This window comes from Cavia porcellus, unplaced genomic scaffold (assembly GCF_034190915.1).
Source record: "Cavia porcellus strain 051 isolate PalLab524CR breed Dunkin Hartley unplaced genomic scaffold, mCavPor4.1 scaffold_27, whole genome shotgun sequence".
Classification (NCBI taxonomy): domain Eukaryota; kingdom Metazoa; phylum Chordata; class Mammalia; order Rodentia; family Caviidae; genus Cavia; species Cavia porcellus.
This window is the reverse complement of record NW_026947510.1, coordinates 51,083,667-51,103,844: the sequence shown is the minus strand read 5'-3', so window position 1 is coordinate 51,103,844 and position 20,178 is coordinate 51,083,667. Positions and strand designations below refer to the sequence as shown.

General features: G+C 40.5%; 1 protein-coding gene across 1 annotated transcript; it reads right to left on the bottom strand.

Annotated features, from left to right (window-relative positions):
- Positions 1 to 14,844: 14,844 nt before the first annotated feature.
- On the bottom strand, positions 14,845 to 20,151 carry Med21 (mediator complex subunit 21). The gene is made up of 4 exons (XM_003470458.5): positions 19,992 to 20,151; positions 16,676 to 16,790; positions 15,900 to 16,000; positions 14,845 to 15,298 (listed from the first exon to the last, which is right to left on the bottom strand). The coding sequence occupies exons 1-4, from the start codon at positions 20,031 to 20,033 to the stop codon at positions 15,122 to 15,124; spliced, it is 435 nt and encodes a 144-aa protein (XP_003470506.1). The 5' UTR covers positions 20,034 to 20,151; the 3' UTR covers positions 14,845 to 15,121.
- Between the last annotated feature and the right edge of the window lie 27 nt (positions 20,152 to 20,178).

Below are 20,178 nucleotides of genomic sequence, written 5' to 3'. Positions count from 1 at the left end.
GAAACAAGTTGAAAACAGAAGAGAGTGGCCAAAGCTGGTGTGATAATACTGTGTGACAGCATGCTAAGTACATGCAGTATTTTTTTTTCAGTTACAAAGAGGCACATGAAAGATGTTTGCAAAATATAAAATGAAAGTTAAAAAAAAGTTTAGTCTCATTTTTAAAAAAAAATGTATATGCATAGACCACTGCGTAGAAAGCTTATAATTGGTTAATGGGATCTCATGTGAGTTTTTCTTAAAAGTAACTACATATATATTCTGATTTTCTCCTTCTCCTCCTCCTCCTCCTCCTCCTCCTCCTCCTCCTCCTCCTCCTCCTCCTCCTCCTCTTCTTCTTCTTCTTCTTCTTCTTCTTCTTCTTCTTCTTCTTCTTCTTTTGAGACAGGGTCTCAATGTGTATTTCAGGCTGGCCTTAATCTACCACAGTCCTCCTGCCTCAGCCTCTCAAACTGCTGAGATTATAGGTGTGTACTACCACACCTGACTTTGATTTTCTATAACAATGTGTATAAATCCTTTATTTGCAAGAGTCATACCAAATTCATTGAGCAGATTTTTTTTTTTGAGACAAGGTCTCTCTATGCAGTTCAGGCTGGCCCTGAGCTCACCTTGTAGCCCAGGCTGGTCTCGAGTTCACAAAGATCCTCCTGCCTCAGCCTGCCGAGTACTGGGATTACAGGCGTGAGCCACCACGCCCAGCTCTTGAGGGAGCAGATCTTAAAACTAGAATTTGCAAGAAATTTCTTAATTTTGGTAAGCAACCTTGTGGAAAGAGAATGGAGACACAGAAAAGTAAAACCAGGCTGGAAAGAAAGCAAAATAGAAAGTGTGTTATGGGGCTGGGGATTCAGCTCAGTGGCATAAGCTCCTGCCTTGCAAGCAGGCAGTCGTGTGTTCGATCCCCAGTACCGATAAAAAAAATAGAAAGTGTGTTATGAAGCTAACTACAACTCTAGACACAACCCTGTGAAGAGCCAGGTAGCTCGAGGTAAGGTGGCACACATCTGTATTATTAGCTACTTGTGAGGCTGAGGCAGGAGAACCACAAATTCGAGGCCAGCCTGGGAAATTTAGCAAGATATTGTGTCAAAATAAAAAATAAAATAAAATAAAGTTTTAGAAGGACTGCACCTCCAGCCTCCCAGGGCGTCTCTCAGATTAGGAAGGCCCTTTTCCTTTGAAACAGTGAGCCAGGCATCTGACGTGAAGAGGACAGATTTCCCCAGCGCCCCTGCCCCAGCTTCTCACAGCACACCGAGTGAGCCTCTTTCCCTGTGTTCCAGTTTCAGGGCCCATTGTATTTCTCTCTATCTTTAGCTCTCTATTGTTTGTCTAGTTCCTGGTCTTCCTAAGACCTACATGATCTGGAGAGTGACAAAATAACAGAACAGAAAAGAGGGGCATTGGGTGTCAGAAACAGCAAACGGAATGCTGAGTCAAAGCTCCGCCACTCACTGAGTATGTAACTCTGGAGAAGTCACTTAACATTTCTAAATCTCAGCTCCCTTTAGGGAAACAAGGCTGATTATACCTTAACTAGGTTCTTCACAGGGCTGCCAGGTACAGCTGTGTGGCTAGGGTACTGCACAAAGCCACCTTGTGGAGGAGGTGAGCAGGCTGCGTCCCATGGGATCACCATGGCCGGTCAGCATCCGCCAGGCAGAAGGACCTATTTCTAATTTGCCCAAGGTCCCCTTGTGAGGGTCCTCTCAGGTTTGGTGGTTGTAAGGATTCAAGACATTATGTATGTAAAGCACTTGGTAAATAATAATAATAAATGGTAACTACAGCTGTTGTAGCTGTCCCAAGTACTGGCAGTTAAGAAAGCACACGTTGTAAATAGGAATCAGATAAAGATGAGGCAGGGCGGGTCCTTGTCCTTCTCATGGGCTGTAAAGGACACAGGAACAGGGTAGGACACAGCTTACCTCTCCATGTTCCTAGCACTCAGTGGATAATAACTACTGTATTGGCTGAATGAATGAATCATTTTCCTTTTCAAAAAGAAATAATAGGTTTTTTAAAGTATCTTTTTAAAAATATTTGCATGGATGTGTCTTGGATCCAAGACACTTCTGGAGTGTCTTGGATATATAGTTGCAGGTGGCCAGTTCTTAGATTGTGTTTTCTGTTGCTTTCAAAGCCACTTACGGGGTAAATCTGGGTTGGTGTTCGGCCCTGTCTTTGGTTTCTAAAGAAAATCCTCAGCAGTGGCTCTGAGTGGTAGCAGCATGCAGATTTGCCCAGCCTGCCTCTCTGTTGTGTCTGCCGTGTAATCACACAGACCCTTTCAGCCTGGTGGGAGGGAAGCTAGACGGATCATTTATGCCCTGGTGATCACACTTATGTCTGATGCACTTACAGTTCTGCCGCTGACTCCTGTCTCTTGGCTTTCCTGGCTTTTTTCTGGACAGGGTGATGTGAGGTCTGTGGCCCTGTCCACAGAGGTGGTCTCTCTGGTCAGAGCTCCATCTGCACCCTTCCCAGACCCCTCCTCCAGCTCAGGCGCATGGTGAAGTAACCACTCCTGGGTCCCATGAGCAGCATGGCAAAGCTCAAGAATGGTCCTCCTTGTGGTAAAGGACGGATACAGCTAAGGCATTATGGAATTCAGTTCTTTTCCTACATAAACTTTCAGTGAAATCCAGCAAAAATAATCTTTTCAATTAGATATCATTTTTTCTGTAGTTGCGGCTAATTTAGCATAATTAGTCTGAATCAGCTCTGAACTACCTGTGATAAGATGTAAACACATATGTCCTCCTCCCGCTGGTCCCTGCTCCTTTGCCTAGCTGAACTCTCTTCTCACCACTGAACTGGGCTCATGAATTGTTAGAATTAAACCATACATGTTGTGCTTGGTTTTCAACAGCACCAAGAATTCCAGGTCCTATAACAGCAACATGGACCTGGAGGCAAATTCCTCAGAGAAAGTCACCCTCAGGGAGGCTGGGAAAGGACCTTTGTCCTTCCTGGAACAACCACTCCTCGGGGCATGCGGCGTGCCCACCATGGAGCTGAAAGACTTCAACAGTGTCCAGTCCTGCACGCGTCTCCTCAGTCCGTGCCAGCCGGTTTCATTTTGAGAGGGGGCAGCTCTTTCCCTGCCCTTGACTGTGTTAGGCTGCTTGCATGTGAGAGACTGCTTTAAAATTAATCTTATATTCCCTGACTTTGATGTATGATGCTGTTGCTTCTCTGTAAGAACAGGATTTCTTAGGATTAACTATATTAAAGCCCAGTCAACAAACTTTTGGAAAAAGGTTTAAGAGAGCTCACAATTGTCAAGGCAGTTACCATTGGATGCACACTTGCTGTGCATAAGAGCCTGGACTCCATCTGTCAGAGGCAACCCATGATATCAGAAGGGCATGCCTGGGTTTAGCCCCCAGTATGGAGGTGGAGGGTCTCAGTGTTCAAAATATCTAGATTCTTTCTATTGTCCTGAATAGACACTGAAAAACAAAACATGGCATTTTTCCCCAGAGAAAACATTAACATTTGTGTAGCTCTCGCATTCTATTTCCTGGTTTGGTTTTCTTTTTTGAAACAGGATCTTGCTGGGTAGTCCAGGCTGGCCTTGAACTCACTAGAGAGCCCAGGCTGGCCTCAAACTCAGGGACACCCTCTTGCCTCAGCCTCCCGAGTGCTGGGATCACAATCATGCACCACCATGCCCGGCAGTAGCACTCTGCATGACATAGTTTATCAAGAAAATGCAAACAATCCAAACACGATAGTAAAGAGTGTGACCAGCGTTATTTTAGTGCCTTGATTAATGCTAAGACTTCAGCAATTTACTACTGTTGCTTTTGTACTGCCAGGATCTAACTATAATTAGTAAGAGTAGCAGCACAATTTATCAGAGCTAAATCTTGAAAACAGCCCATATGCACACCCACAGATGAATGGACAGAGAAAATGTATTTATATACAATGGAGTACTACTCTGCCATAAAGAAGGATACACTAGAGGCATTTTTAGGTAAATGATGCAGCTCGACACCATAATTATTGTTTTTATTATTTTATTAGCAGGTATTTGCCCCACATGTGATCACATTCATCACAGGGAATTTGTACCTAATACATAAGGCATCTTAATTAATTCTTTTTTTCCCATTCCTCTGCCCTCCCTTTAACACTTTTCCCCTCCCCATTTACAAAAGCTTGGTTTCCATTTTTTTCTTTTTTCTTTAAATCTCTTTTCCCTTCCTTCCCTTCCCCCACGTCTTGTGTGAGAAACCCCAAGGGTAAATCAGGAACATAATGGAAGATAAACATTGGGAAACAGGAAGGACTTGTTCATATGGGAGGGGACAGTGGGGAGGGGACGACAGAAGGGAAAAGGGACTTAAGGAAAACAATTTGAAGGAAAAGTGGGAAACGTACTTTTATAAATGAGGGAAAGAGGGAGGGGACAGGAAGGAGGGGAGGGGAGGGGACAGAAAGAGAGTTAAAGTGTGTCTTGTGCGTGTACAGATCTGCCATGATGAATGTGATCATTATGTACTACTGACATGCACTAATAAAAAACTAATAAAAAAGGAAATGTTGAGTAATGTTCTTTGTCTGCACATATTTTTTACAAATGTATAGATACTGTGTCATGCTGTATATTATACATTGTAAGACAGACACCCCAAAATAGAGGTTTAAAAAGGATGAGATAGGGTATGCAAGCAGAGACGGGAGGGGAGTGAATCTCACAAACACTCTGCCGTGGGCCAGATGTTAACAATGTTTGGTGTCACATTAAAGTTGCTGATTACACAAAGATACTTGTTCACATTACAACAGCAACACTAGCTTTTTAAAAAAATCTTAACCGGGGACTGGGGATTTAGCTCAGCGGCATAAGCGCCTGCCTTGCAAGCAGGCAGTCGCGAGTTCAATCCCTAGTACCGATAAAAACGAAAAAGACAAAAAAAAAAAAAAGAAAGAAAAAAAAAATCTTAACCTATTTTTTTTTTTTTGGTCTTTTTCCTTTTTATCGATACCAGGGATCGAACTCACGACTGCCTGCTTGCAAGGCAGGCGCTTATGCCGCTGAGCTAAATCCCCAGCCCCGTCTTAACCTATTTTTTAATATACATACATATGTATAACATTAGCTCTGAGTAAATTCCAGGGGAATCTTTTTGGCAACTGTGACCAAGTCCTCTTTGGGTCATGAAACATCCTATACAGCAGAACCAGAGTTCGAAGTCAAACTGCCCTCTTGTGGTGCAAGATTTCTGCCTGGTCTTCTCAGCTATTTACTCTCCACAGGTGTTTTTAGTCCATCTGGCATCGATATCATTGAAATAGAGACAGATTTGCAAGGCTGGAGATTGAACCCAAGGTTTTACACGTGCTAAGCAAGCACTGTAACACCGAGCTATAAACCACAGCTTGATTGCTTTATTTTTTAAAATATTTCATGTAAGTTTTATTGATATACATAACATAAAATTCACACTCTTAAAAATGGAAATTTGCAACTTAAATTTTGATAAGAATTTTTGTAATAATTGGTGGGTGAACAGAAACATGAATAGTAAGTAAGTGAGGCTAACTCTTCAGTCTGACCCCACAGTTCTTTGCAGGATTATTTTAGCTCTGAGAGCCAATAACACCAAACAGTAAACCAAGGTAATATAATCAGATATGCAGGGCATTTATTTCCCCTCCCTCACTGGTTACCTGGCTGGACCACAAGGTGAATTCGGGTGCTTCTTCCCACTGGTGTGATTAATTATCCGGGGAGAGCACAGTCACCTTCAGGGGAAAATAGAACAGAAAAGCAAGGGAACAAAATGTGAGATTCTCCAGGACACTGTAGACTATATTTTTAAATTTTGGCATTACCTTGAAGGAAATAAGTACTTACTTGAGCCATGAGCAGAGGATCATGTAACCGCATGTCTGGTTGGCATGGTGGTGCACACCTGTAATTTCAGCGACTTGAGAAGCTGAGGCAGGAAGATCACATGTTTGAGGCCATCCAGGGCAACTCAGCCAGGCCCTGCCTCAGGATAAAAAATAAAGGGCTGGGGATGTAGCTCAGTGGTTAAGCCCTTGAGTAATATGCATGAGGCACTGAGTTCAATTGCCAGTACACACACACACACACACACACACACACACACACACACGCACACACACACGCACACATATAACTCTGTAAATGTAAATGAAGTATCCACACTAATACATCTCTATTTGGTGGCATTATGTATTTTTCATGCTCTGTCCTGCGTGCCTCCAGGTTAAAGTGGGCTGATTGATAGGAAATCATATGACATCCAGGAGGTGACAATCGTATTCTCACAATGACACAGGCTTCAGATGTCAGAAGACAAGGCATGGAGGTGAGAGGCAGCCCATGGCTCGTTCCCTTCCCTCTCGTCTAGCCTCCCTCCTCAATCTCTGACCATTAAGGACTCTGCGAATGAAGGGGCGGTGGTGTCTGTACACAGCTACTTTCTAAGAGCAGCTTTCACAGACGCCTTCCTCCCACTCTGGCAGCCACACGGCCAGGGTCTCGCCCCGCCTCACCAGCTCTGATGGTCCACTTCTTCAGGGTGAAGGCCATGGCACCTGCTTTTGCTCTTCCAACTGTCTCCTTTAGTCCTTCACTTCCCCAGCTCCTCCCACGGTTTGTGGAAGTACTAATTCACTAATTGAATCCTTTATCCCTGTAATCTTCATAGTAGCTGTATCCCATTGAGTTTACCTCAGTGGTAATTTTGGAACTGAAGTGGTAGCAGAGACACAGAACATTAAAGGTGAACATCTGAACTTCTTTTTCTGATCTCACTGGACTACCCAATAATGTCTCCATTGCTGTAGTAAATGATCTATGGTAAGTTATTTAAATTATCACAAGCACTTTACTCAGTTAACTAAATCCAGACAAAGTTGACTTAAATGAAAGTGAGATGCCTGTGTATCTTTGGTATTCAGAGAATGGTATCTGAAGAATCCAAGAGGCAAAAATGGTAGAGTGCATTCATTTTGTATGATTTCCATCCCTCTATCTTCTGAATGGATTCAGAGACCATCCTCTTGAGGTTTTTTTTAAAAAAACACTGGTGAAGGGAATCACATTATCTTCAAAAGACCTAACAGAATTTTGGGCAGATCAGGAAAAGGTAGTAAAAGATGTGCTTCTTAAAATTGAAGGAGAAATACATGAAGCAGGTTCACAGAAATTACCAGGAAACTAAAAACTCTATTGAAAGCTGGCATAACAGCTTGAAAGAAACTAAGGGTAGATTATCTGAACTGGAGGACAGATTTGTAGTGTGGGAGCATGAAATGAAAAACTTCTTAAAAATAACAGGGAAACAAGCAGTAACAACACAAAGGCTAGAGGATGACAAGATAATCTATAACTTAAGAATAAAGAATGTGAGAGAAGAAGCAGGGGTACAAACAAAGGAACTGCAAAAGCTCTTCACAGAAATAATAAAGGAAAACTTCCCAAACATAGGCAAAGGGAAAGATGCTCAGATGGATGAGGCATACAGAACTCCTGCCACCTACAATCAAAACAGAACTACACCCAGGCATATAATAATCAAGATTCCAGAAATTCAATATAAGAACAGAATATTAAAAGCTGTCAGAGTCAAGAAACAGATCACTTACAAGGGAACACCCATCAGAATCACAGCAGACTTCTCAGCACAAACCATCAAATCTTGAAGAGTGTGGGGAGAAATAATCCCAGTCTTGAAAGACAATAACTTCCAGCCAAGATTGATATATCCTGCACAACTGTCCCTAGAAATTAATGGAGAAACAAGATGTTTCCAACAAGATGTTTTCCGGGGGAATTTGCAACCACCAATCCAACTCTACAGAGAATACTGCAGGATTCCAGAAACAGTGGCAGAGAGGCCACAATGAATGGAGCAGAAAGTGAAATGAAGAAGACAGACAAGTAATGACAGAAAAACACTAAATACACTAACTTAAGGGAAAAAAGAGAATTGCAGGCAGAGTTGATCAAGAGGTAGAGTCCACTGAGAGACTCTTTATAGGAAATATAATTAGCCTGAAGAAGGTTATATAGACCAAAATCAAATATGAGAAAATGGAACTCGACGTGATTGGGAAACAGTAATAGGGGTAACTGGGCCAGTATTTATGCATAGGTTGAACAGACAGGCTTTAATAAATGAAGAAATATAACTCCAGCCCAGGAGTGAGAAAGTTCAGAAATACTTAGGTAAATAGCAGGTTGCCCCCCAAATATAAAACCATGAGTGATGGGGAGACCCGAAAATACTCAATTCATTCTGGGGGAGTAAAAGGGAGGAATAGTCTTCAAAAAAAATAGCAGAAGATATAACTAATAGAGTATCAGTAATTAAAACCCCTATTACTCACACCGCTCTGCTTGGTTGGAACTTGCTTCATCTTACTTTGTATACAAGCCCTGGATCTGAGGGCACAGACAGCTGTCCCGAAAATATCAGGACACAGCACAGTGGCCATCTTTAATTTCCTATTAACTCAATCTGGATCCCTGTATGACTTATACTGTTGTAGCATGACTGATCTTAGTTAAATCTGGCTTGTTTGAATATTATTTTTGACAGATTTTATTCAAAACTGTTAGGTTGCTGGTATCAAGTTGAGGATTTAGACAACTATACTGAAAATGACAATGATGCACTACGATATCCATTCTGATTTGATTACTACCTGTTTTTGTAGCTCTACACTATCTACAAAGTTGTATTTCTGTTAATTCTGTTATGTACTGAGATGTTCAATTATATTTTATCTGATGATATAGCCAATTTGGTTGATGATAATAAGAAACAGCACAGTGATCATGGTAGAACTCCTTATACAGCAGTTTTATATGTCTTTTTAGTTTTATGTGTCTGTAGGAATATGTTTAGTTCTGTCCTGCTTTGTTCTGTTTCTCCCTCTAATATAGAAAGGATAGAAATACATGTTAAGACTCATGCTTGTGTAAAGCCTATAAACACTTTATGAGAACTGATCTGATGACACATGATGAAACGAACAAATACTTTGAAGGAAAGAAAGGGGACTGCAGTACCCAGAGCTGATTCCAGAGTGTTATGATGTGAAATCCAGCAATATTATTAATCTTTGTTCAGAAGGATTTTAATCTAATAAGTTTTGTTAGGTCTCAACATAAACGAAGATATGGATAAATGCATACATGTCTAAGTGTATAGGATTGATACTCATATTACTTAGTTTTTGTTGGATAGTTGAACAGAATGGTTTGCAGTCTTCCTGGTTGAATTCCCATTTATATGTTCCACTTTTGTATCTTGAACAACTATTTGTGGGGGGACAATATGTATACATCAACTAGTGATTTATTACTGTTTATTTCTTTTCTTTGAAAGTATTACTGTTTCTGCCCATTTTCTATTGTTTCATCTTTCTTTAAATAATAAAAAATAAATAAATAAGTAAATAAAATTGAAGGAGACAGTGGGCTTGGTGGTTATATGCCTATAACTTCAACTACTTGGGAGCCTGATGTAGGAGGATCACAAGTTTGAGCCCAGCCTAGGTAACTTGGTGAGATCCTGCTGCAGAAAGTAAAATAAAAAGGGCCAAGAAAGTAATGCAGTGTCTTGGATTCAATCCCCAGCACTGCTACAAAAACAAACCAATCAGCGGGGAGGGTGGGAACAGAGAGACAAAAGACAGGTAGAATGGAGCTTCCAGAGATGAAGACGGTCTGGTCGGTGTGATTGGCATCAGGGCCAGAGCAGTAATCAAAATGGTTTCACCTGCAGAAATCTTGGGAGTTGGTTCATTGATCATGGCGCCTTAAACCTGACTTATATCAGGGAAAGCAAAATAGCAACAAAAAGCAAACTGTAATTCTTGTGAATAAAAGGTTTTAGGCACCTCAAAAGAGAATCTCAGGTACTGCCTCATTTCAGGGTTTAGACTAGTTTACAACATTGATGCTTAACGTAATTATTGGTATGTTGGAACAAAACTTAGAACTGCTATTTTATCATTAGTGTATTTTGTTTCTTGTTTTTCTGCCTCCATTTCCTCCTGTCCTGTGAGTTACTAGATCCTTTTTGTTTTGTTTTGTTGCTTTTTGATGCAAGGTCTTGCTATGCAGTTCAGGCTGGACTTCAACTCACTTTATAGGCAGGCTGTCCTTGAACTCACACCTTGCCTCAGCCTCCCGAATGCTGGGATAGATCCGTTTTCTTAAAAAAAAAAAAAAAAAAAAAAAAAAAAATGAAGTTGCATTTTTTTGGTAGCAAGGATCGAACTCACAACTTCGCACTTGCCAGGGAAGCGCTTGTGCCACTGAGCTAAATCCCTGGCCAAAATTTGTATTTTTAAGTCATTGCTCAAGCTGGGCATGGTGGGCACACTCCTGTAGTCCCAGCACTTGCAGGCTGAGACAGGAGGGTTGTTGTGAGTTCAAGACCAGCCTGGGTTACAAAGTGAGCCAAAGGCCAGCCTGAACTGCATAGCAAGACCTGTTCCAAAAAGGAAAAAACAAAAACAAAAAAAAAAAGCCACTGCTCTAAGGATTAAACAGTACTCACAGTCTATTAGTATTAATCTTTTTTACCATTTAAAAAATATGTGCTCAGTGGTAGAATGCACATTTAGCATGCGCAAGGCCCTAGGTTTACTCCTCAGCACCAAAATGTGAATTAAAGCGATATGTAGAAATCTTACATTTAGATTAACTCAATTCTTCTGCCTTTCCGTAGGCCAAGAATCATATAAAATAATGCTAATTGTTATCAACCATCAAATGTAATTTTCAAAAGCCCAAGTTCGTGCATTCCTCATCCTGCTCTTCCTGCCGTCCCATTCCCTTCTATCTGAAAAGTTGCTTTTAACAATTCTTTCAGAGCAAGCCAGCTGGTAATGAACTCTGTTGGTTTTCCTTCCTCTGAAAAAAAGTCTTGATTTTGCCTTCAGTTCTGAAGGGTATTTTTCCTGGATGGTTCTAAGCTGACAGGCATTTTGCTTTAACACTTAAATGTTATCTTACCTCTGACTGTAACCGGCTCCCTCCAGGTCTTGGGTTCTTGTTTTGGCACAACCAAGATTGAAGTTGACAAAACAGCAAGCAGCAGGCGATGGATGGGGAATGGCTGAATGTGTTTAAGAGAAAGAATAAAAGAAAAAGAGTCCCTGCTTTGGCGAGAGGTAAACCTTATATGCTCAGGTCTGCTAGCCTTTTACAGTTTTAGGGATGTTGTACCCAACAGAAAGCAGGGTGCTCCCGGCTGCAGGTTGCTCTTCCTGTCCAGAAAGCAAGCTGCTTGGTTTGTATTTCACTTTTTCCAGTCTCTCTCATTTGGTTAGGGACCTGCTCTTTGTCCCTTTGTATTCCATTAGATCCGGATGGTCAGTTTTTTAACGCTGTTAATCAGCCTCTTTGGGATGTTAATTCACTTGAGCTCTTTTAGTTTACTTTGGGTTAACTATTCAGGACCTAATGTGCCTATCTGATCTTCATGGTTTCTGGGGAGAAATATGCTTGTCTTTTTATCGTTTCCTTATAGACAAGCTGCTGCTTCTCTGTGTTCAGTATCTTCCATCTTTCCAGAAATATGATTGTGAAATCTCTGGGGTTAGGTTTATTTTTCTGCTGGACGACTGTAACGTTTTATTTTTCACAAGTTTATTCTTCAAATACTGTTTAACCCTGCACTCTATTCACACAAGAATATTAGGTATTTTCCTATTGCCCCTTAGGTCTCTAAGGCTCTCACTTTCTCTTAAATCTTTTTAGATTAGGCAATTCCAGTCATCTGTCCTCCAGCTGACTCAGCACCTTTCATCTAAGAGCTTGTCCTGTGTTAATTACTAAATATTTCAGTTCTAAAATTCTTTGTATCTTGTATTTCTTGGCTGAAATTTTCTGATCATTTTGGAAATTTTCACTGTTACCTTGGAAAATTTTTATAGTGGCCATTTGGAAGTCCGTTTGTAATCTGGGTCTTTGGCATTGGCCAGTTGTCTTTTCCAATGCTCGCTCATTTTGAGGTTTTCCCAGTTATTTGTACACCAAGTAATACTGTATTATATTCCTGACATTTTGAGTATATCAATTTATGGGCCTTGCTTTATCCTATATACAGTTTTATTTTTTTAACAGGCAGTCAGCTTTGTTGAGTTCACGCCTCAAATTCCAAGCCCTGCAAAGTGGGTTGCATTTCCAGTCTTAAGTTCAACTTTCAAAATTTTTGTCATGCTATTGGGACATCTCCTGTGTGCACCATGCAGAGAACAGTGTGGGACCTGGCTGGCTGCCTCTCCTCTAGTTTATATCTAAGTCTTTGTACACTGTTTAGAGTACAGCCACACACGCAGCGTGAGGGTAGAGGCATTTATTCATAACTTGATGGGGTTGCTCACCAAAGTTCCTGCCCCTCCTCAACCGAGTACTTCTTGGTCCTCTGGGCTCACATTCAGTCCTCCAGTTAAATCACTAAGGCTTTTGTTACCCTGCTATGGTTCACACTTCCATCAACGGTGGTCACACCTAGGCCAAGCGGTGAGTGGAGAGTTAAAAAAAAAGCAACAGGGATTTGTTTTATTGTGTTGGGACTGCAGCTTCAACAATCCTGGGGGGGGGAAAGAAAGCTTTGGACTTCTTTAAGCCTTCCTTTAATCTAGATAATGACTTTTCTTTCTCTTTAGTACCTTTCTGGATCCTTTATTATACCTTATATATATTAAAAAGTTCTCTGATCAAATCTGCTGTTGGTTAATAAACTGTTCTAATGAAAGGTACAGACTTAGGCCAAATTGATAAAGAGGAATGAAACTCCCAACCTGCTATATATCTGTAACTAGTTCATGTTCTCTAAAATCCAAGAATGAATTTTTGGAACAACAGAGGTTAAGAGCAGAAACATTTGAGAGAAAGAAAGCTTCTGTTTGTGAGACACAGAAGGGGTCCCAAGTGGGTTGCCAAAGATTCTGTACTTTCTCGGGATTTTTATAGAGTAAAATCATGAGGTGGGCAGCTCTAAAGTTGGGGAAAACTGGGAACTCTCTGAGGTACAGGCATGAGGTGAGACAGAGCTATGGTCAACCAGTAAGTTTAATTGTTCAGGTAAAATTGACCAAATCAGGGACAAAATGGGGAAGCGAGTCATGTCAATGACTCTTCCTATGAGGGGGCTGGGATGGTGACTCATGGCTTCTTGAGGTGATCCAGACTTAATCCCTACGGCTTGTATTTAAGAGTGTGGTTGCATTTGCTTTGCCTTCTGTCCCAAGATCTGGCCCACAGCAAGAGGTGTGTGTCCCCTCCAAGGTCATCAGATCCGCGGCCCTCTGTGCTGGCTTCTTCAAGGGCCCAGCCCTGACTGCCTGTATTTCTAACTAGCTCAATTGCCTCTAATGAAATGTCTGTGATAACAAAGTATTATTAAACTTCAATGATAGTGCACATTTTAAAAAAATAAAAGTTCAAAATTTCTAAGCCTAGCCAAAAAACTGCTACAACTTTTGTAGCTAATGTCGGTGCTTCTGAACTTTAAAACACAGTATTTCTCAGGGCTGGGGGATTTAGCTCAGCAGCATAAGCACCTGCCTTGCAAGCAGGGGTTGTGAGTTCGATCCCTGGTACCGATAAAAATGAAAAAAAAGAAAAAAAAAAAAAAAACCACAGTATTTCTCAAGAAATGCAGAAGAGTTTATGATGGAAAAGATACACTTCTTAGTTTTTTTGGTTTTTTAAAGGTATTGAGGTCTAAGCCCAGGGTCCTCACACTGAGCTACATCCTTGGTCCTTTTTTTTTGTTTTGAGACAGAGTCTTGCTAAATCACTAAGTTGCTTAGGTTGGGCTCAAAGCTGTGACCCTCCAGACTTACATTCCCTGTAGTGTTTTTTATGGTTTCCAGAAATTTAAACACTAAACAGCAGACAGTGGCAAAGGTAGCTCAGGTATTATGAAAAAAGCACTTTAGGGACAGAACCAATGACTGTGTGGGAGATCTAAGAGTTGGAGGAGTACAGCTGATAAAGCTGATACAAATATGAGCAGTGAGACTGAGGAATGGAGAAATCAACACAGAAGTGACTGATGCAGTAGAAGTACGTTCTAGTCTCATTCGAATATAGCAAGAAACTTTGAGAGGTTACTGAGATCAGAAAACATCTTCAGATAAAGAAAGACGAGAAAGAATTGATGATTCAAGAAATGTATGTCACTGAGAACAAGCAAATTAAGAATGGAAAAAAAGCAGCTAAAAGGGTATTAAACTGAGTGCAGTGCCACACACCTGTAATTCCAATACTCGGGTAAGCTGAGGCACGAGGATCTCAGGTTCAAACCCAGCCAGAGCAACTTAGTGACTGCCTTAAAATATAAAAGGCCCTGGGTTCAATTCCTAATAAACACAAAAAGAAACAAGTATGGAGAGAGAGATAGTTCAGGATAAAGAAAAATTCTCACAAGAGTATGGGAATACTAAACAATTTCTAAGAAAGATAAACTAGGAGAGAATTCTGGAAAAGGTTGCGTAAATGATTTCCTCTGTCTACCCACACTAACCTTCCTTATGTTTCTTAAAAGCAACAGTTAGAGAAACTTTCTCAAAGCTCTGTATTTATACAATGCTACTTCCTAAGACGTGTCTAAGGCACATCAATGTGAACTGAAATATCCCATACTTCTGGCTTGAGGGATACTTTGATTTTGTAAAAAGGATTGCAAAAATCAGACAGAACTTGAGGCTGGGGGTGTAACTGCAGGCAGAGCTTGTCCAGCTTGTGCCCAGGTCCTGGCTCTATCCCCAGTGCGTGCACACACACACACATACACACACACACACAAAAACAACAGAACTTCATAGTGTATCTGCTGAATTATATTATGAACATTAATGCAATATCCACCTCAATAATTTCATTCTAAAAAATGATAGCATAGTGATGGTTTAAAGCTGGCTCAATCACAATTTGGTAAGCTTATTTTTCAAGAGTGAAAATAGATTTAAAACAGCTAAAAAGGTAACAAGTATCATAGTGTATGTGTCTGTAACTGTTGCTACGGCTTGTATCTAAATCGGATGTGGAATTCATAATGGACTGAAACAGTTCTGGGCTTCACGACTGGTTTGCTGGGTGCTAAGAGTCCGCAAGAGCCTGGCTGTGGGAGCCACTCCTTGTCTTCAGCTGGGACTGGGCGATGTCCGCGAGCGCGCTCTGTATCTTCTCCAGAAGCATGTCGCCTCGGTAAACCACATCTTCCAGGCATGTCGCCGCTTCATGGTTTTCTTCTTCTAGCTTATATAAGCTGGCGGCCTTTATGAGACACAAATTTTTAAATCTTTATAGAGTTGAAAAGGAAGAAACTGCAGTAGAGTTCTTTATTTTTAAATCTGGATGACTCTGAAACTATTGTGATACACTGTTCAGTAGCAGGACTTCTAAAACTCACATCAGGAATCTCTAGGTACTCTCTCTCTAGGTGATTGTCTTGCATTCTGTTCAGGATCTTGCTATGTAGTTCAGGCTGGTCTTGAATTCATTCACTAAATAGCCCAGGCTGGCCTTGAATTCTTGGCTCTATTCCTGCCTCAGCCTCCCAAGTGCTGGGAGTACAGGCATGCGCCACCAAGCCCTGCCACCTTCCTCTCACTCTTTGCTAGGAAACCAGACAAACTAAGAAATAGGAGGTTTCCTTGTAGCTCAAAATTTAAGAAAGATATAGATACACAGATATAAAGACAGACATTCAGTACAACCTTCAGTAGACTATACCATCAATAAAACCCCTATTTTTAACCTTCAATATAACAAAAGATATCAAACCTTTCAATATAACAAAAAATATCAAACCTATCTTCTTTCATTAAAGTTTCTCTATTACTAGTATAATTTCAAAGAAAGAGATTTTTTTAACCTGTAAAGCAGCTGTAGATTCTTCGCTGGGTAAGGAATCTATCAAAACATCAATATCTTTTGCTGTTCGTGCAATCAGCGCAGCAAAAAGCTGGGCATACTCTAGAGAAAGACAGGACTAAGTTAGGATATCAGAAATCTCAAGTTTTCAGAAACTGAAATTAAATTTTAAGTTAGCGAAATCAGAAAAAGTTCACAGGACTTTAACTGACAAGTTCCCGCCAGTTTGAGCCACTGGTGGCACACATCTGACTGTCCCGTCCCAGGGCTTGTTTCACCTGATGGGACAGTCACAAGCCACCCAATGGGACAGTCTTCCATGTACTGCCAGTGGTTCAGCGCTGCCTCACAGGGAGACATACAAATTACAGTCCTCCCATGCGTGTGTTAATAATCTAAGCACAGCAATCATATTATACATTTAATTTACTATTAGTTCAAATTGGAAATAAAGCATTTCATTTATTAGGACAACAATGATGATCACCTGAACAAAGAATCTGCCAAAAGAGTGCCTTCCTAAGATTCTTCAAGGAAAATTCTGCTAAATTCATATAAGCATTCCTCTAAAGGAATATGAATCTGTTATTTGATGTGAGCAGAATTAGGAAATCTGTGAAATGACTATAACAAATTCACTTGTTTTATCACAAAATGTACTACCCTCAAATATCAGTTTTAGAAAGAAACCATACATAAGCTGTTTCTCAATAAATCTATTTTTAAAAGACTACTTAAAATGTCAGAATAAAACTAAGACAAGCTGAGAAAACTTACCTTCCGTAGGGTTCGCGGGCTGGTCTTTGTTAATCGCTGTCTGAATGTTACTGAAGGAGGCGGGAGGCCCACACTGCTGCAGTACTCCAATGGCATTACAGAACTGATCTGCGAGCTAGGACCAGGAAAACACGGCTCGGTGAGAAAGCCTGCATCAGTTTTAACGGCTTTTGTGGTAATGGTAACAAGGCAAGAACAGGTTTTAAAAACAAGGATCTGTGAGTAAGGAAATAATAGGAGTAATTTTTAGCAGTCTTTATGATGATTATTATCCTGGTCCTGGCGGGGGGGAGCCAGGGCCTTGTACATGCTGATCGTGTGCTCTACCTCTGAGCTACACTCCCATATAAACATTTTAATAATTCAAAGTACCTAAGTTTAGTGTCAGTATAGGTGAAGTTAAATGTAGTATCAATCTACCTGAAACAGTTAAAAATGAAATACATGTAAATAATCTTTCTTTTCTTATGAAACGAGTAGAATCAGAAATAAATGCCAAAACTTATTGCAAGTGACAAGTAAATACTTTCTTGGGCCAGTGGCAGCAAACAGCAAATTTGACCTGCAAATATCTAAGTACAGCTGCAGGTTTAATAAAAATATACATATTATCATATATAAAATCGACAATTTCTTTTCTGAGAATGTAGTAGTAGCAAATATAAAGAAACAAAGAGAAAATGACTTCAAGAAAAGCTACTTTATGTAATCAGAAAAGTATTTAAGACTCAAGTTGTAAATGCCTGGTGTTCAAAATGTATTCTTTTAGCACTTTTAAAGATAAAGAATACCAAATTCCTTACCATCTCCAAACCAAACACTCCTATTTTCCCTATCAGCTTTTCTCACTAATATCCACCCCTCAAATCGTAATTTATACTTCCAATCAGAGAATAAGCATTTCCACTACGTTTCGCTACCATTATTTCAATGACAGGAATTCAAACTCAACAGCTTCCTCTGTAAATAGCCTCCTATAACCTGCTAGTTCACCATGTTTTTTACCTTGCTCCAAAAATGAGTTCATTCTACCATGGTCTTCAGGATATGTCTCCAATTTTCAGGCTGTTTCAAAGCCTTCAATAATCTAAATCAACTGTACTCATTCATTTTCTACTTTTCCCTGTGGTTTACCTGACTAATTATAAATTAGTTTATGACTAGCTTTGCTCATGTTTTGCTATTAAAATGTAGTAACAGCTCAGAAGTTGTATGTAGCTAGATTCTCATGGTACTAGTAGCTTTTTTCATTTTTAAACCAAAATATTCTATATCATATCATTATTATTAGGATAGGAAAAAACAAAACCATATTCAGCATGGTAGTTCTCTTGTTCAGGAAAAACATTTATAATCCATTAATTCATTTATTCAAAAATATTTGCTGAAGCCAGACCAAGTGGCCAGTGTCTATAATCTAAGCTCTGGGAAGCCAAGACACGAAAGATTGCAGTTTTGAGCCCAGTCTGAGCATCTCAGCAAGACTTTGCTTGTTTTTTTTTAATTTACTGAGACAGGGTCTTGCTATGTAGTTCAGGCTGGTCCTGAACTCACTATGGAGCCCACGCTGGCCTTGAACTTATAGCAATCCTCCTGCCTCAGCCTTCTGAGTACTGGGATTACAGACGCGCACCACCATGCCTGCAGTAAGACTCCGTTTGTAAATAACACTTTTTTTTTTTTTTTTTTTTTTTTTTTTTTAAAGAGCTGGGGATGTAAAGTCCAGGTTCAATCTCTGGGATCCTAAATAAATAACTGGAAATCGATTCATCAATTCCAGAGCAATTACTGCATAAAAAGATACTATGATACAGTTTCTGCATTCATAGTTTTCAGAGGGCAGAACAAATGTTAATAAGACCATGCTTGGGTCGAGTGCTATGCTTCCTTCTATTTTAATTCATATAGCTGTGCGTTTCAATTTGCTTCAACATTAAGAGTTGAAAACAGTTCATTTATTGTAACTCCCTAGCCACATGCTGTTGCTGCATCATTTTAAAGTCTCTTGAGTATATGACATCTTTCCAGTGTCAAAAAAGAGCACCTCTTTGTAAAGACGACAGTGCTTATATACACAACCACTCACACTAATTAGCCTAAAGGCTTCTCTGGCAAATCCAACTATTAGCATGCTTACCTTAGGGTTAGTCACATTCACTTTGTCCTTATTGTCCCAGTTGCAAGACATACATGAATTTCCAAATATTTTCCCCAAATAACGTTTTTATCGGGCAGCATCATAACAATCTGATTTCGTTAAACCTCAAAGGAGTATCTCCCTGAGGGAAGCTGGATGGTTGCCTAGCCAAATCACTGTAAAGTAGATTTTTACCTTGGTGAATTTAAGGACTCAGCCTTTAAAAGCTCCTATTTTATTTACATAGGGTAGATCCGTTTTTTACAAGTAGATTCACACATTTCAAATGCATGGAGACTGATATATTAACAAGAATGTCAAGGTATTAGCTTCCAGTGACGGGAAACAAAAACAATATAACAAACAAGCAAAGAAAAAAACCGACCAGAAGATCAGATACTTAGGTTTCAGGCAGCAGATTCTTGTATAGGCAGGCACCTTATCTGGGACATCAAATTACAATCAGAATTACACTAAGAAATATAATTATCAATGGAAACCTGTGCAACTCTTTATGGGAATATGAACACAGATGTGCCTTTGCTTGCATAGTCCTTAGCATTGGCATAAGAAGCAGGAAAAAGAATAACCTGAACGAACAACGTTAGAGGAGCTGCTTACAAAATCTAAACTGTTACAGAGAATAGGCTTTTTATTAAAGAAGCCTAAAATAAAAGGAAAGATGTACAAGGATTACAAGGTTCATCATCATAAAGATGTCCGTTCTCCCCAAACTAATCTAGTTACAGTAGTCCAGAGATGGGACAGGACGCTGGATCTACAGGAGTGAACCAGGACAAAACGACTTCTCACTTTCACCTCACTCCCGCCCCAACCCCAAAGTGCTGGCGAATACGTGGATAACGCTTAATTACAGAGATCCGATCATCAGGTGCAAAGGATCTCCTGAGTGTGTTAAAATTGATAAGAAGAGAAAAAGCTGCTTCTCTTCCCCCTCCACAGGAGGTCCCAGAAGCATCGCTAATAAACAGAAATGTGGTACGCGGACAGGCCGGGAAGCGCAGCCCCGGGCCCCCTGGGGGCTCCGCCTCCCTTCGCTCGGAGGGGGCGCTTTGTGCCTGACTGACTCCCCACTTCCGAGTTTTATCTAGGTCTCTGTTCTCTCTTCTTTCGCTTCAAGAGAGAAAGAACAGGCACTAATCGAACGAAAATCCTCACCGAGTTCACAGCGTCCTGCAACTGCGTGAGCCTGTCGGCCATGTTCCTCCCACAGGCGCAGAGACGCCAAAGCAGCCGCTCGTGCGTGATTGGGCAGTTTTAGGACGCATCACTGCCAATCATAGAACTGCGTTCTTAAAAGAGGTGGGGTCATGGAGAACACACCGCCCTAGGAAAGAGATTGAAA

Coding starts and splice junctions, on each gene's coding strand:
- Med21 (XM_003470458.5), bottom strand. CDS start 20,033: ATGGCCGACAGGCTCACGCAGTTGCAGGACGCTGTGAACTCG. Junction 16,791..19,991: donor TGCAGGACGCTGTGAACTCG/GTGAGGATTTTC, acceptor TCCTGGTCCTAG/CTCGCAGATCAGTTCTGTAA. Junction 15,299..15,899: donor AATCTACAGCTGCTTTACAG/GTTAAAAAAATC, acceptor TGTCTCATAAAG/GCCGCCAGCTTATATAAGCT.